The 14,177-nt window shown below is 50.5% G+C and overlaps 6 protein-coding genes across 6 annotated transcripts; 2 read left to right on the top strand and 4 right to left on the bottom strand.

Annotated features, from left to right (window-relative positions):
- Positions 1 to 194: 194 nt before the first annotated feature.
- M438DRAFT_349323 (dihydrolipoamide dehydrogenase) lies at positions 195 to 2,070 on the bottom strand. Its single transcript, XM_029906371.1, has 4 exons — positions 1,906 to 2,070; positions 1,771 to 1,850; positions 999 to 1,703; positions 195 to 946 (listed from the first exon to the last, which is right to left on the bottom strand). Exons 1-4 carry the CDS (start codon positions 2,036 to 2,038, stop codon positions 329 to 331), a joined length of 1,536 nt encoding a protein of 511 aa, XP_029756021.1. The 5' UTR covers positions 2,039 to 2,070; the 3' UTR covers positions 195 to 328.
- Positions 2,071 to 2,233: 163 nt separating this feature from the next.
- Positions 2,234 to 6,198, bottom strand: M438DRAFT_305403 (uncharacterized protein). The gene is made up of 2 exons (XM_029902227.1): positions 5,892 to 6,198; positions 2,234 to 5,831 (listed from the first exon to the last, which is right to left on the bottom strand). The coding sequence occupies exons 1-2, from the start codon at positions 6,125 to 6,127 to the stop codon at positions 2,414 to 2,416; spliced, it is 3,654 nt and encodes a 1,217-aa protein (XP_029756022.1). The 5' UTR covers positions 6,128 to 6,198; the 3' UTR covers positions 2,234 to 2,413.
- A 230-nt stretch (positions 6,199 to 6,428) lies between these two features.
- Positions 6,429 to 8,247, top strand: M438DRAFT_327335 (kinase-like protein). Its single transcript, XM_029903168.1, has 2 exons — positions 6,429 to 6,663; positions 6,714 to 8,247. Exons 1-2 carry the CDS (start codon positions 6,474 to 6,476, stop codon positions 7,820 to 7,822), a joined length of 1,299 nt encoding a protein of 432 aa, XP_029756023.1. The 5' UTR covers positions 6,429 to 6,473; the 3' UTR covers positions 7,823 to 8,247.
- Positions 8,248 to 8,661: 414 nt separating this feature from the next.
- M438DRAFT_339387 (glycoside hydrolase) lies at positions 8,662 to 10,434 on the bottom strand (the record flags this gene model as incomplete). Its single annotated transcript, XM_029904212.1, has 1 exon — positions 8,662 to 10,434. The coding sequence occupies one exon, from the start codon at positions 10,432 to 10,434 to the stop codon at positions 8,662 to 8,664; it is 1,773 nt and encodes a 590-aa protein (XP_029756024.1).
- Positions 10,435 to 11,247: 813 nt separating this feature from the next.
- M438DRAFT_327341 (general substrate transporter) lies at positions 11,248 to 12,822 on the top strand (the record flags this gene model as incomplete). The annotated part of the gene is made up of 1 exon (XM_029903169.1): positions 11,248 to 12,822. The coding sequence occupies one exon, from the start codon at positions 11,248 to 11,250 to the stop codon at positions 12,820 to 12,822; it is 1,575 nt and encodes a 524-aa protein (XP_029756025.1).
- Positions 12,823 to 13,021: 199 nt separating this feature from the next.
- M438DRAFT_327344 (DNA binding methylated-DNA--cysteine S-methyltransferase) lies at positions 13,022 to 13,923 on the bottom strand (the record flags this gene model as incomplete). Its single annotated transcript, XM_029903170.1, has 3 exons — positions 13,712 to 13,923; positions 13,406 to 13,663; positions 13,022 to 13,351 (listed from the first exon to the last, which is right to left on the bottom strand). The coding sequence occupies exons 2-3, from the start codon at positions 13,571 to 13,573 to the stop codon at positions 13,022 to 13,024; spliced, it is 498 nt and encodes a 165-aa protein (XP_029756026.1). The 5' UTR covers positions 13,574 to 13,663; positions 13,712 to 13,923.
- Between the last annotated feature and the right edge of the window lie 254 nt (positions 13,924 to 14,177).

The raw sequence follows: 14,177 nt of genomic DNA on the forward strand, positions 1-14,177 counted from the left end.
GCTTGCCTCCTCCCTGAGAGAGGTGCAAGAGGCTTGATGGTGTGGGGTAATTGGGTAGACTAGAGAGACAAACTCAAAGATTTATAATCGAAAGCGCAAGGCTGGTGCATTGTGGACAAAAGGGAAGATCTCCTTGCGAGGTTGGAATATTTATACAGAACATATACACAGGAGGACAGGCAGACATGCAAACGAAAAAAACACACAGATTTGCCATTAAACTCAAGATGTGATGCAAAGGGAAAAACACAGACGCATCTGCTTGATTTCAGGAACGCCCCTCCATATTTTCACACAATCCTCCTCTCCCAAATACCAAACGTCAAGCTTAGTAGTGGATGGCCTTGCCGTGGGTGGCCATGGCAGCCTCCTTGAAGGCCTCGGCAAGAGTGGGGTGAGCATGCGAAGTTCTTGCGACATCCTCAGATGAAGCACCGTACTCGAGCGCCAAAACACCCTCTGCGATCATCTCACCGGCGTTGGGGCCGACAATGTGGATACCGAGGATACGGTCGGTCTCGGCATCAGCGAGGAACTTGACCATACCGTCAGAGTCGGCGTTGGTCTTTGCGCGAGAGTTGGCAGAGAAGGGGAAAGAGCCGATCTTGTACTTGACACCGGCCTCCTTGAGCTCGGCTTCGTTTTGGCCGACCCAGGCGACTTCGGGGTGGGTGTACATGACCGAGGGAATGGCACCGTAGTTGACGTGGCCGTAGTTCTTTGTGATGTACTCGATGACAGCGACGGCCTCCTCTTCGGCCTTGTGGGCGAGCATGGGACCGAATGTTACGTCGCCGATGACACGGATGTGGGGGATCTTGGTGCGGTATTCTTGGTCGATGACAATGCGACCGCGGTTGTCAGTCTCGAGACCAATGTTCTCGAGGCCGAGACCGGCGGTGTAGGGACGACGGCCGATGGCGACCAGGACGACGTCAGCGTCGAGCTGTGAAATGGTCAGTATGCTGTGAATGCATGTCTGCATGTACAAGACTCACAGTCTCCTCCTTGCCGCCCTTGGCAGCCTCAACCTTGATCTTGACGTCGGCAGCGCTGTCATCACCCTCAACGACCTTGGTGTTGAGCTTGAACTTGATGCCCTGCTTGGCAAGAGTCTTCTGGATGTTCTTTGAGATCTCAGCGTCCATACCGGGACCACCGATCTGGCCGAGGAACTCGACAACGGTGACCTCAGCACCGAGACGCGACCAGACGGAGGCCATCTCGAGACCAATGATACCACCACCAATGACAACCATCTTCTTGGGGACAGTCTCGAGGGCAATGGCGCCAGTCGAGGTGATGACCTTCTTCTCGTCGATGGTAAGACCGGGGAAAGGAGTGGCCTCGGAACCGGTTGCGATCAGGATGTTCTTGCCGCGGATGCTGGTCTCACCACCCTCGGTGAGGTTGACCTGGACGGTGTGCTCGTCGGCGAAGGCACCGGTACCCTTGATGTACTCGACATTGTTCTTCTTGAACAAGAATTCAATACCCTTGGTCAGGCCGTTGACCGACGTCTCCTTGGCCTTCATCATCTGCTTCAGGTTGAGCTTGACATCGGCGACTTCGATACCGCGGTTCTTGGTATCGTGGAGGATCTGGTGGTAGAGGTGCGAGTTGTTGAGAAGAGACTTTGAGGGAATGCAGCCGACGTTCAAGCAGGTACCGCCGAGGGAGCCACGCTTCTCGATACATGCGACCTGGAGAGCGGGGCGTGTTAGTGATTATCCGTGTGTATGTTTGTTTGTCCGCAAGAGATGAGCGCACCTTCAAGCCCTCCTGACCGGCCTTGATGGCGGCAACGTAACCGGCAACACCGCCACCAATGATGACCAAATCCTTCTCCTCTGCGCAAAAGAGTCAGCCTCAGCTCCCTCGCTTTGTCACTTCATGTGAGCATACCGGTCTCGGTGGCGTATGATCTCCTTGATTGCACGCGGTCGACAAGGTAGAGAGTCGAAGGCGAGGCGCGGAATGTGTTGTTGGCCGAACGGAGCAGCGGGCGCGATGCGCGGGGGATCATGTGCGAGAACATGGCGACAGTAGGGGCGAGGAAGGACGGAAAACGAAAGAAACAAAAGTCCTAGAAGGAGCGAGTATGTGAATCTCGAACTGCTTGTTGAGGTTCCAGCTCTTGCTAAGCAACGAATCGTCAAACCCGTGCCAAGCCGTCCTTTCGGTCAGAAGCTGCGGATGCCCGCCAAAAACTTCACCGACGCCCCCGACTCTTGCCGAGACATGGCAATAACAACAACACAAGCCACACACCACTCTTGATCAGTAGGTACGCTGCCAATACGAGTACGAGTAGAACAATTCCTTCTTCAATGGGTATCAACAAGAAAGAAAACCTATACAGTTCGTGACGCTCCAAAAACGCCATCCCAGCAATTGCCACCGAATGCCTCCCTCAAGCCGCAGCCTGAACAACCTTGTACCCCTCATTGACCACCTTGATAATCTCTTCATCCTTGTGTTGAAGAAGTCCAAGCGCATAAGCAACATCATTCCATTGCCTCTCGTTTTCTGCTCTCGGTAGTCTTGCAGCCAGTTTGTTTGCGAGTTGCTTTGCATGCTTATCTTTCTCGATGAAGCCCGACAAGAACTTGATGATTCTGCGGAATTGATCCTCGTCAAGTTCTTCATCGCGAGAGAGCAAGCTGAACATGTCCACAAATTGGTTGTAAACAGCATTATCCTTGCCTGCAAGCTCGCTGAAGAACATTCGTGACATGTCTCGTACTCTGTCATCGCTGTCCTCGACACACTTGGCCATCTCACTTAGCTGTCCCTTGACCTTGACTTGTCCAGCCAAGATCAGGAATGTCAATGTCATGAGACATGTGCGCTTGACCGGTAATGATCTGTCTGACAGACGGCGGTAAAGGTAGTCGGTGTTCTCATCAATCAGATGGTTGAAGCAGACTGCCATATCGCCAAGTGCAATTACCAAGTTGTTGCGTGTTGTGGCATCAGGACTTCTCTCGAGAATCGTAATGAGTAGGCCCAAGTTCTGCTCACAGTACTCGGAGCTGACACACATGAGCTTTGCTAAACACAAAGCAGCCTGAGCCTGCAATTCCTGACTTGCATACGATGTGTTGTTCATACAGATCTCGCGCACCAGAGGTCCGAAGTTGGCCAGCAATGAGTGAGGTCCAAAGAGGAGTTCACGCTCACGTACATGAGCAATGGCGTCTGTGAAATCGTCCTCGGTTGTGCCTGTGATCAAGTCGAGATCATCTTGCTCTTCTTCTTTCACATCTTTAGCGTCCTTCTTCGATGCCTTGCCCTTCTTGGCTGGCGTCGGTTCAGCAGTGGCTTGCTTCTCCTTGTCCATCTTTCGGCGTTTGAAGTCCATTTCGCATAACTCCAGATGGACGATTTGCTTGATTGCGATGTGACCGACGGTGAAAAGTAGTTGTGACAAAGCAAGTCCAGGGTCCTCAGCCTTTGGTAGCTCGATTTCGTCCTCTTCTTCCTTCTTGATCGGGAGAGCATCTTTCATGGGCTCGTCGTCCATGCCACTCATCTCAATGTCGCCGTCTTCAATCTCGACTGGCTCGGCTTTGGTCACAACCGCAACTGAGGCGAACACCTTCTTCGTCTTGAATCTCAGGATCTCGGAGGCCAGCTCATCAGGGTGCTTTGAGAGAGCGTAAATTGCGCCGATCACTTGCTCGGCAAGACCGTACCACTCTTTGCTAGAGGATTTGACATCTGCCATGGCGGCCAGTTTCTGAAGCACTGCATGATCGTTGGGCAGCCTTGTTGAAGTGGGTGCTGCTTGGATACCTTTGGTGTGCTTGGGGTTGTTCATACGCATCAAGGCAATGCACGTGAACTTGGCAAGAACTAGGTCCGTTCTACCGTATGCACCAAGACCAATTCGAAGACACGTCTCCATCTCCTTGACGATAATATCAGGATCGGCCAAGGCAAGCATGCCGAGAACAATGATGGCACCGCGGCGCTGGTTCTTTGAAATTTCTCTGCGCTCGATACCGTAGATCTGCCAGAGCTTCTGGATGGTTGCATCCTTGATAAAGTCTGATTGCATCATGGTGCTGAGTAATTGCTCCAGACTCGTCAATTCGGCGGCGGTTGCTCCGAATGTCAGACTGACCATATTCCTGGCGATGAAGTTTGCAGCATCGTTAGCGGTGAAGCCGCTAGGAGCATCGAAGAACAAGCCCTTGTAACATTCTATGAGATGAGCCTGGACACCCTTGCCTTCGTCGCTGTTTCCCTTGGTCCAGATGAGGCGCAACATTCTTCGAATACCTGAGCGGGATGTCTCAATCTTGTATGCATCTGCAATGACAAAGTAGTCCATGGCCTCGATAACTTCGGATTTGTTCTTGGACGAGAGCAATTGTGTGATGATGGGCGAGGCTTCGTGGAGGACTTCGATGAACTTGAGGGCTTCGATGTAGTAACGGCGAGTCAATGTAAGCTTGCTCATCATCTCGGAAGTGACAGCCTCAGCTGCTGCCTTCTCGAAAGCAGCTTGTTTCTGCTCTTCTGTCATAGCCGGCTTCTCCTTGACAGGTGACATCTGTGTGGCATCATCCAAGAGCTCTTCATCAACCGTGGCGTCTTGCTGCTCGACCATGCCAGCGGCTTCTTGAGGTGGCTTGAGAGCATTCAGCTCCGCCTCGCAAACTTCTAACCGCGAGTTCCAGTCCGAGTACGAGAGTTGACCACCATGCAAAACTGCAAAAGGATGAGTTTGGACAAGCTTTCCAAGCAGCTTGATGGCATTCCTGCGAACATTGCTGCTCTTGTCTTCGAGACTTCGACAAGCGAGATCTGCTGCTGTTTGTCTGCGCTTCGGGTACTTCGTCTCGAGATCGCAGAGCTTCATGTACACTTGGATAGCACGGCATCTGCAGTAGGGATTGATGTCAAGGAAACGCTCTTCCAGGACCTCGAAGAAAGCGTTGATTTGGCCCTTGTGGTTCTCGCTTCGCTCTTCGCCCTCCTGCTTGCTCAACATGGCAATCAAATTTCCACAAACTTCGATGATTGAGCAGCGCAGTGTGTATGATTCGCTGTCAAGCAATTTGGCGAGGAGCATGACTTGCTTGATGACTTGTCGTGGTGCGAGTTCGGAGAATTTTGTGATGAAGGTCGAGACAGATTTGGGACCCTTCAAATCGCTGCTGCTGAATTCCTGGTTGCTCAACTCGCGCAAAACTTCTTCTGAGAGTTGAGGGTAGTCGTATTGTTCAGCCAGAATGTTAAGCAGCTCCGCCATAGGCTCTGACAAGTGCTCAAAGTACAGAAGGCTCTGGATGATGTTTGTCTGAGCTCCGGAAGCATGTCCATGGTGCTTAATGGCGATACACAAGACCTTGAAAGCATGCATCTTGATAGCAGTATACTTGACTCTTGCTTCGTTCTCCATCATCAGGTAGACTGGTCGTGTGAAGAGACCGATGAAGGTGTCGCGCTCAGAGGTGGTGACAAAAATCCTGGCAAGCTTGAGCTTCAAAACCTTCGCCATGGTGTTGAGAGCAGACTGGATCTGCATTGAAGGATCCCAGGGCGCATCCTTTCCAGCTTTGGGCTTCGCGGCAGCCTTTCCTCCTCTTCCACGGGCGGCGGGCGCAGCGGACTTTTCGGATGAGACTCTGGTTTCGACGCTGGTGAAGCACCACATGAGGAGGAAGGAGAGCATCTCGAGGAGTTGTTTGTGCTGAGGAATGGCATCTTGTTCATCGGCTTCGATGTCGTTGTGAACGGAGTCGGCCTCGGCGGAGAGAGCGGAGAGGATGAGATCGAGAAGCTTGGAGAGCGATTGGGTGGGGATGAGAGAGAATTGTCTGAGGTCATTGTCAGGCACATGTGTCTGAGAGGCATCATCTTGACGGGTGGGGGCGCACTTGAGCAGAAATTGCAACGAGTCAAAGTTGGCCGGGCGGGCAACAGCTTCCGGGTTTTCTGTAATGGCATCGACGATGGGGTTGAGGACGGTGTTGACCAGGGCGGGGGTCAGGTTTTCGGGGTTGTGTTCGCATTCCAGCAAGTCTTGATGCGCCTCGGGGGTGTGAGTTTCCAGCGGGTTGTTGAGGTACGTCTTGAGGGCATCGTTGATGTCAAAGTCCGAGAGAGCCTCCATGTTGGGTGAGGCACACCCTGCGGGCAGTTTGATATTTCGGTTGTTCAAGCAGGAAGGAACGACCGAGACCTTCAGTGGACAGCAAAAGCTCGCTGTTGATGTTTGCGGAGAAGACGAATCCCGTGTTGATGTCTTGCCCGATGGGGAAAGGCGTCGCTTGCGGCGCGTTCTCCAGAGTCGGTCGTGACGAGGGGCATCAAAGATTTGAACAACAACAATCAACAAGCAATAAATGTTTTAGCTCTGATCGGATCTCCTTGTCTTCTTTCGAATAACACCTGGCAGAATGGCCAGTATGCGTGGGGCCAAGACGGTGCGAGAGGCGATACCTGTCGCCGACTATCACATGCGCAGTGAAGACGAAACCGAAGATGCCATGGACGAGAGCAAGAACAGCATGGATGAGAGTCAAGCCACAGAGTCTGATGGAAGCGACGAAGAAGTCGAGCCTTCGGTACAAGAAGACATCAACCGTTTCGAACAGTCCTTCAAGAACATTTCAACTCGCTTCCGCCTGATCAATCGCATCGGAGAAGGTGAGTTCCTTCCCAATTTAAAATCCATTACAAGTCTGACTCGGTACCAGGCACCTTCTCGACCGTCTACAAAGCCGAAGATCTCCTCTACGACAAGTTCAAGAACGACTGGAACAAAGTCACCTTCTCACCAGAAGCAAAAGCATCTCGAGACCGGCCACGAGCCCGGTATGTCGCCATCAAGAAAATCTACGTCACATCATCGCCTATGCGCATCTTCAACGAACTCGAACTGCTGCACGACCTGCGAGACTCGGCGAATGTCTGTCCACTCATCACCGCGTTCCGCCACCAAGATCAAGTCGTAGCCGTTCTGCCATACTTCCAACATCGCGACTTCCGGGACTACTTCCGTGACATGACCGTCAACGACATGCGTGTCTATTTTAAGCAACTCTTCACCGCTGTGCAAGCCGTCCATGAGCACCAGATCATCCACCGCGATATCAAACCCACAAACTTCCTCTACTCGCCCACTACGCAGAAGGGTGTCCTCGTCGATTTTGGTCTGGCAGAAAGAGAAGGAACAGACTGGCATCACTGCAATTGCCAGTATTCATCAGAAGATCGCCGCTACCGTGTGCAAAACTCTCTCTACTCATCCATCCGTACACAATACCGCGATGCTGGCCAACTACCGCCACCTCCCGCATATCCCAAAGAAGACTCTCGAAACTCTCGCAGAGCGAACCGTGCAGGCACCAGAGGTTTCCGCGCCCCCGAAGTCCTGCTCAAGTGCACATCGCAGGCTTGTATAATCGACATCTGGAGTTGTGGCATCATCCTCCTTACTCTTCTCAGTCGCCGCTTCCCCTTCTTCCACTCTGCCGATGACATTGATGCTTTCATAGAGTTGTGCAGCATTTTTGGCAAGCGTCGCATGAATGAAGCTGCTCTCCTACACGGCCAAGTCCTCCAAACAAACATTCCTACGATCAGCGAAAATGGCCACAGCTGGGAGAAGATTCTGCTGTGGTGCACGGAACGTCGCAAGACCGACTTGCCCCTGACGGATGAGGAGAAGGAAGCCGTACAGTTCATGTCCCTCTGTCTCGAGCTCGATCCTTCAAAGCGCATATCAGCCGAAGAAGCACTCGAGCATCCCTTCTTAAATATTGACACTTCTGAAGCCTATCCTGACAGGAATGAAGATGATTGATCACAACCAAGCGTTCCTTCAATTATCGATTGGCGGCTATGAAGAGAATAATTCTGTCTGAAAAAAAGCAATGATACCACGACATGGGAGTCACAGAACGGAAAAATAGCATCATCCTGGAGTTTTGGGTTCTTCTTCCACCTGTACATATTTTTGTTACCATCACGATGTTATTTGTTATTCAAAAACATTTTGTCACCTGCGACCGTGACTAGACATTTAAAGTACAGGTCCACCACTGCTTCTTGCTACCTGAGACAATCTTGAAGTTTTGCAAAAAGCATTCCCAAGCTCGTTGTACTCTTAATCTCTCCAGGCACCCCAGAGTCGTGTCTACTTGCTTGCAGGTGATCACAAAGTCTGTATTTGTTGAACTGAGAAGAACAATTGCAAACTTAGTAGAAGTTCCAGAAAAGCATGAAAGGGTCGAGTGATGCATCACAGATCTTGGACCTTAGAATGTGTCAAACCACATTTCAACCATTATAATACTGCAATTGACGTCCAGCAGTAAGCTACGTGCCTCGAAAGTTCTCGTTCTAACAACCCTTTCATTCACAATCATAGACTCAAATTGATGTGCGATGCAGTGACTAAGATCGCGCTTAATGATACATGGAAAATTAGTGTCAGGGTCACTGGAGTAGCGAAGATGTCTAGGGCGTCTCGGTGGGGAAGAAATAAACGACCGCTCGCGATATTCAAGCACTGTCACTTGTCATTCACTCAAGGGATCACGAATAGCAATGACGAACATGTCAGTGTAGGTATATGTATCATGAATTAGGCAAGACGAGGAACAGAGCAAAGTCTAGATAAAGCATACTAGCTTACTGTCCCTAGAGACGAGACAAAGAAGCGTGTTCCTTCTGAATATACGCAAAGGCCTCGAAAGCTCTCATCCTGACAATTCCTTCATTCATTTCCGCACCTTTGTAGTTGGAGATCAGGAGTTCGTCCAGCTTCAACTCTGTCGGTAGCTTCCAATCCACATCATGTTGTCGGAAGTTGCACGCCACGAGTACAGTATGCCCCTTGAATGTTCTTGTGTAAGCAAAGATATCCTCGTGCTCGGCGTCTATGATGTTGAAATCGCCATAGACGAAGATATCCAACATTTGCTTGCGAAGGGCGAGTATAGCTCTCCAGTACTCGAAAGGACTGCCCGGGACACCGACTTGAGAGGCTGCATTACAGATGTCATACGTGTCGTTTACGCGGAACCAAGGATCGCCTGTGCTGAAACCTGCATGTTTGTCGGAAGTCCATTGCATAGGTGTGCGTGCATTATCGCGGGATTTGATATGATATTGCTGTTTGGTGATGACTTGTAGCTCCTTGTCATCTGGTCGAATCTCGCAAAGTTCGTCCCAATGGTTCAGCGTTTCCAGATCTCTGAACTCGGTCATCTCCCAATGTTCGGGGATATTGGACATGCCTAGCTCTTGCCCTTGATACAGGAACACAGTACCACTTTGCAGTCCTAGGAATGTGGCGAACATCTTTGCTGCCAGTGTTCGGTGCTCGGCGCTGTCAGATGCCCAGCGAGATACTGTTCTGGGTTGATCGTGGTTTTCCAGATAAAGCGCATTCCAACCGCCATTCCCATACATAAAGGTTTGCCATTTGGAAACAATGCTTTTGAGATCGGACATTTGCCAATCTTTGGGGGAGAACTTTCCAGCAGGGCCGTGATCCATGTCTACAATGTCGAAGTTGAAAATCATGTTCAATTCCTTTCTGTCGTAGCCGACTACCTTCAAGATCTCCTCTGGGTCGCTTACCCATGGCATTTCGCCGACGGAGAAGGCGTTGTAGGAGTCTAGTATTTCCCCTAGCTCTTGTAGGTATTCGTGGATGCGAGGCCCATTGGCGTAGTGTTCGCAGCCGTGGTGGTATGGCTGATTGGCATCGAGGACAGTTGCGTCCGGGAAGGATTGATCTTTGCTGATGAGATTGATGACGTCGAGTCTGAAACCATCGACGCCTTTGTCGAGCCACCAGCGGACGGTCTCGTAGACGGCGGAGCGCATCTCTTCACACTCCCAATTGAGATCAGGCTGTGTCTTGTCGAAGAGGTGTAGATAGTATTGGTTCGAAGTAGTATCGTACTCCCAAGCGCTGCCGCCAAAGTATGAGCTCCAATTGTTCGGGGGTTGACGGTTACCATGGCTGTCGTATTTGGGATCTCGCCAGATGTACCAGTCGCGATAGGTGTTGTCCTTGGAAGACAGGGATTGTTGGAACCATTCGTGCTGGTCGGAAGTATGGTTGACGACTAAGTCCATCAAGAACTTTAGACCTCTGGCGTGTAAGCCAGCAATCAGTTCGTCGACATCGTTCATCGTGCCATATCTTGCGTCGATCTCCTTGTAGCTTGAGATATCATAGCCCATGTCGACTTGAGGGCTTTGGTAAACGGGACAAAGCCAGACGATGTCCACTCCTAGTGTTTTGATGTAGTCCAGCTTCTCAATGACACCGCCCAGGTCACCAAAACCATCTCCATTCGAGTCTTTGAATGAGGAAGGGTAGATCTGGTAGACGCTGGCCTCCTTCCACCATGCGCGTTGGACTTGTTTGTCCTCGGAGGCGTTCAAAGAAAGAGACATTGCCACTAGTGTTCGAAAGATGCAGCAGAAAGAATAAACGAAGAACAATGCTGAAGAAGAAACAAGGGCGATCTACCTCTAAGTATTCAGAATGAAACTAACCGGATCAACGCTATCGGAACAGATGGACCCAATACAGCCCTGTAGTCTCATACTAAGATCTTGAGAGGGACAACCTGACAGAGCGCGAGTTGCTACCGCCAGTGGGCCGAGTAATACTGCTGTCAATTCTGTGAGCCGATGGTGAGACTTTCGCTGTGAATTTCGCAAAGACTATCGCGACAAATCTCGTGAGGCTGAGAGCCATAACCAGTCTTGGGGTCTTGGTGGCATCGATGTCAACCTGCACATGACCCGCTCAAATATCGTGCTAAAATTCGAAGAGATTCTCGCGATGATTTTCGCAACCGTATGCGGGAGTTGTTGATGGAAAACACGGCACGAAGACGGTTCGCTCGAATCCTCGCGTTGAATTTCGCAAAGATTCTCGCAAGGTTCACGGCTTTGCCTCCAGCCACGGGGCCGAGAACCACTTCCCGTGGGGACTCCAGTTTTCATTTCCTCCCTTCACCCTTTGTCACGATACAGTTTTGCATCTCCGCAGTCGGTCTCGAGGGCATCGTCTTTTGCGCCACCGGTTTGATTCTTGTATACATGTCCTGGTCAAAAGATGTATAAAAGGATGGATCGCCATCCCCAGAATTGCCCAGACTCGACCAGCAGCAGATCAATCCTCTTCTATCAATAGAAGCAACGCCGGTATATACTTCATCGACAAAGTCTTTCCTATCGCTCCTCTTTCATACATCGACAATGGGAGGTCCCGCAGGTGTTGTCGCAGCCAGTGGCAGTGAGGTTTACAAGAGCCTTCGCAACAATGTCAACCCCAAATGGATTCAGGATCCTGGTCTTCGCAAACTCAATTTCGGTGTCGCTACTATGTTTGCTTCCGCCGCAGCCAATGGTTATGATGGTTCTCTCATCAATGGATTGCTCGCCATTCCCTATTTCAACACCAATCTTGGTGACCCCAGCTCAAGCCTTCTTGGTTTGACTCTTGCGGGTATCAGTCTTGGTGGTCTTCCTTCTTTCATCCCGGCATCATATGTCAGTGATTATATGGGACGTCGTTTTACCGTCTTCATTGGTTCATTCATCATGTTGGCTGCCGCTGTCATTCAGTGTGCAACTTCTGGTGTCTACGCTTTTCTCGGTACCCGCATCATGCTCGGTGTCGGACTTGGATTCTCGCAAACTGCCGCTCCCCCTCTCACTACTGAGATCGCTCACCCCAAGCATAGAGCCAATGTCACCAACCTCTTCCAGGCTACGTGGTATTGGGGAGCAATTCTTAGTGCATCTATCCCGCTTGGAACTCTCTTCCTGGACAACAGCTGGAGTTGGCGAATTCCTTGTCTCCTTCAGGGCTTGTTCCCTGCAATCCAATGTCTCGGTCTCTTGATCGTTCCCGAATCACCTCGTTGGCTGATCTCTAAAGGTCGTGACCAAGAAGCTCTCGACGTTCTGGCCAGATACCATGCAAATGGTGACAAAGATGACGAGCTTGTTCAATACGAATTCCAAGAGATTTGCCAGGCGATTGAGATGGAGAAGCAAGCTGCTAAATCAACTGGCTGGTCGACATTTTTTGCCACAAAGGGCAACAGACACCGCTTCTTGATTTGTATCTTGGTTGGTTTCATGATCCAATGGGCTGGCAATGGCATCGTTTCTTACTATCTCGCACCTATTCTCAAGAGCGTCGGTATCACCAGCTCTGTCACCCAAGCCGGCATCAACTTGGCTCTGCAGTTCTGGAATGCTGGTCTGTCCTTCGCCGGTGCACTCGCTGCCGAACGCTATGGTCGTCGCCCACTCTGGCTACTCTCGGCTTCCGGTATGCTGGTCTCCTTTATCATCGTCACAGCTCTCAGCGCTACTTTCGCCGAACACGGCATTGCCGCTGCCGGAAGTGCAACCGTAGCTTTCCTCTTCATCTTTTTCGGCTTCTACGACATCGCATTCACCCCACTCTCCATCGCCTACCCTGTCGAGATTCTGCCATACAATCTCCGCTCCAAAGGTCTTTCCGCCAATCTCACCACTGTATTCGCCGCCGGCTTCTTCAATCAATACGTCAACCCCATTGCGTTGGAAGCTATTGAATGGAAGTTCTACTTTGTATACATCGCTACACTTGCCGCCATGATCCCGACCATCTACTTCGTTTTCCCTGAGACCAAAGGAAGAACGTTGGAGGAGATCTCTATCGTTTTTGATGGGGAAGATGCGAGGACTGATGTTTTCCGCCAGAACTCTGTTTCTGATGAGAAAGGAGCGGAGGACAAAGAGTTTACGGCCAACATTGAGTATGTAAAGCAAGTCTGAATGCAGGTTGTAAGACAAAAGCACAGACACGGCGGACTTTGAATGTACATATACGAATCCGCTCATCTTGCTGTACATATTTACCACAGTCCATAGCAATATTCCACGTTATCAAGAAACAGACTTGAGCAAATATATTGTCCACGCCACCACAACTAAATCATGTCTTCCCACATCCAGCACCATCCCTCCCACTCCACTAATCTTTCCACTCTACCCAAGGCCCATCAAACCAAACCCCCTCCCTCTCAATCAACTTTCCTTCCCTCGTAAACCTCACCCCTTCCTCCTCCAACAACTCAAGTTTCCTACTCTGGTTTACCCCACTAGGCGCTTTTTGCCAATCTCCCATGAAACCACCCACAAATCCATTGGCAGCGATGACTCGATGACAAGGTACCATTGGCGCGTACGGGTTTCTGCGCAATGCACCGCCCACGGCTCTGGGCGAGGAATGTAGTTGGGAGGCGAGGATGGCGTAGGAAGTTATGCGGCCTGAGGGGATGAGTAGGAGGTGGGTGTAGACGCGCTAGGGTGAGTTGTTAGATGTGGATGGGTTGGATGAAGAGGGTGGTGGGCTTGCGTGTTGGAATTCTGTTATTTGTGGTGGGTTGGGGAGGATGAAGACGTTATTGTGGTTTAAATTCGAAGAGGGTTCGTTGTTCTTTTCATCGCTGTCTGGAGTCGATCGTTCGGTCGAGTCGTTTCTTGCAAAGTAAGGAGAAGTGATCTTGGAAGATTTGGATGACATTGTTTTGGTTCTCTGTGAAGTTTGATGTGAGGAAATGCTGAGGGAAGGCGATTGCTTTACTTGGAAGCGGTTAGATGTCTTATTGAACACCTAAGGAGGTTATCAGTAACAATCTAGGTGATGGACAGTATGACTCACCCAGCGACGCGTGTTATAGTTGTTGACTGACCGAGTTTTGTTGTAGAGAAGAAGATGTAAGATGGTGGTCGGTATATATCAAGAGACTGTTCCGTGATTGGTCAATTTGAAAGCATCGCACGAATTCGGCGAATTGGCTGATGGATGACCTAAGAAATCGGTCCGGGATCGTATGTGTTTTGCTCATTTCAAGGTTCCATATTCCGGCAAGAAGAGTGTTTTGAGATTGTCGTGGTTTCCCCGTCGCTTCCTCCTGTTGAATAGTGAGGTTGTGCATGCATAAATCTTGTGCACAACATGCTGAGAAGTTCGTGAGCGGCGATTCACGGTCGTTACTAACGCCGTGTCCAGCCCCACCTGCTGTTGGGTGGTACCTCATCAACTTTCGCCCTCACACACCTCGATATGTTTACACTGCATCTGCAATTATGATTGCGTCCCATCTTGCGCTCATAGTCTGTCTTTG

Source organism: Aureobasidium pullulans, assembly GCF_000721785.1.
Source record: "Aureobasidium pullulans EXF-150 unplaced genomic scaffold scaffold_29, whole genome shotgun sequence".
NCBI lineage: Eukaryota > Fungi > Ascomycota > Dothideomycetes > Dothideales > Saccotheciaceae > Aureobasidium > Aureobasidium pullulans.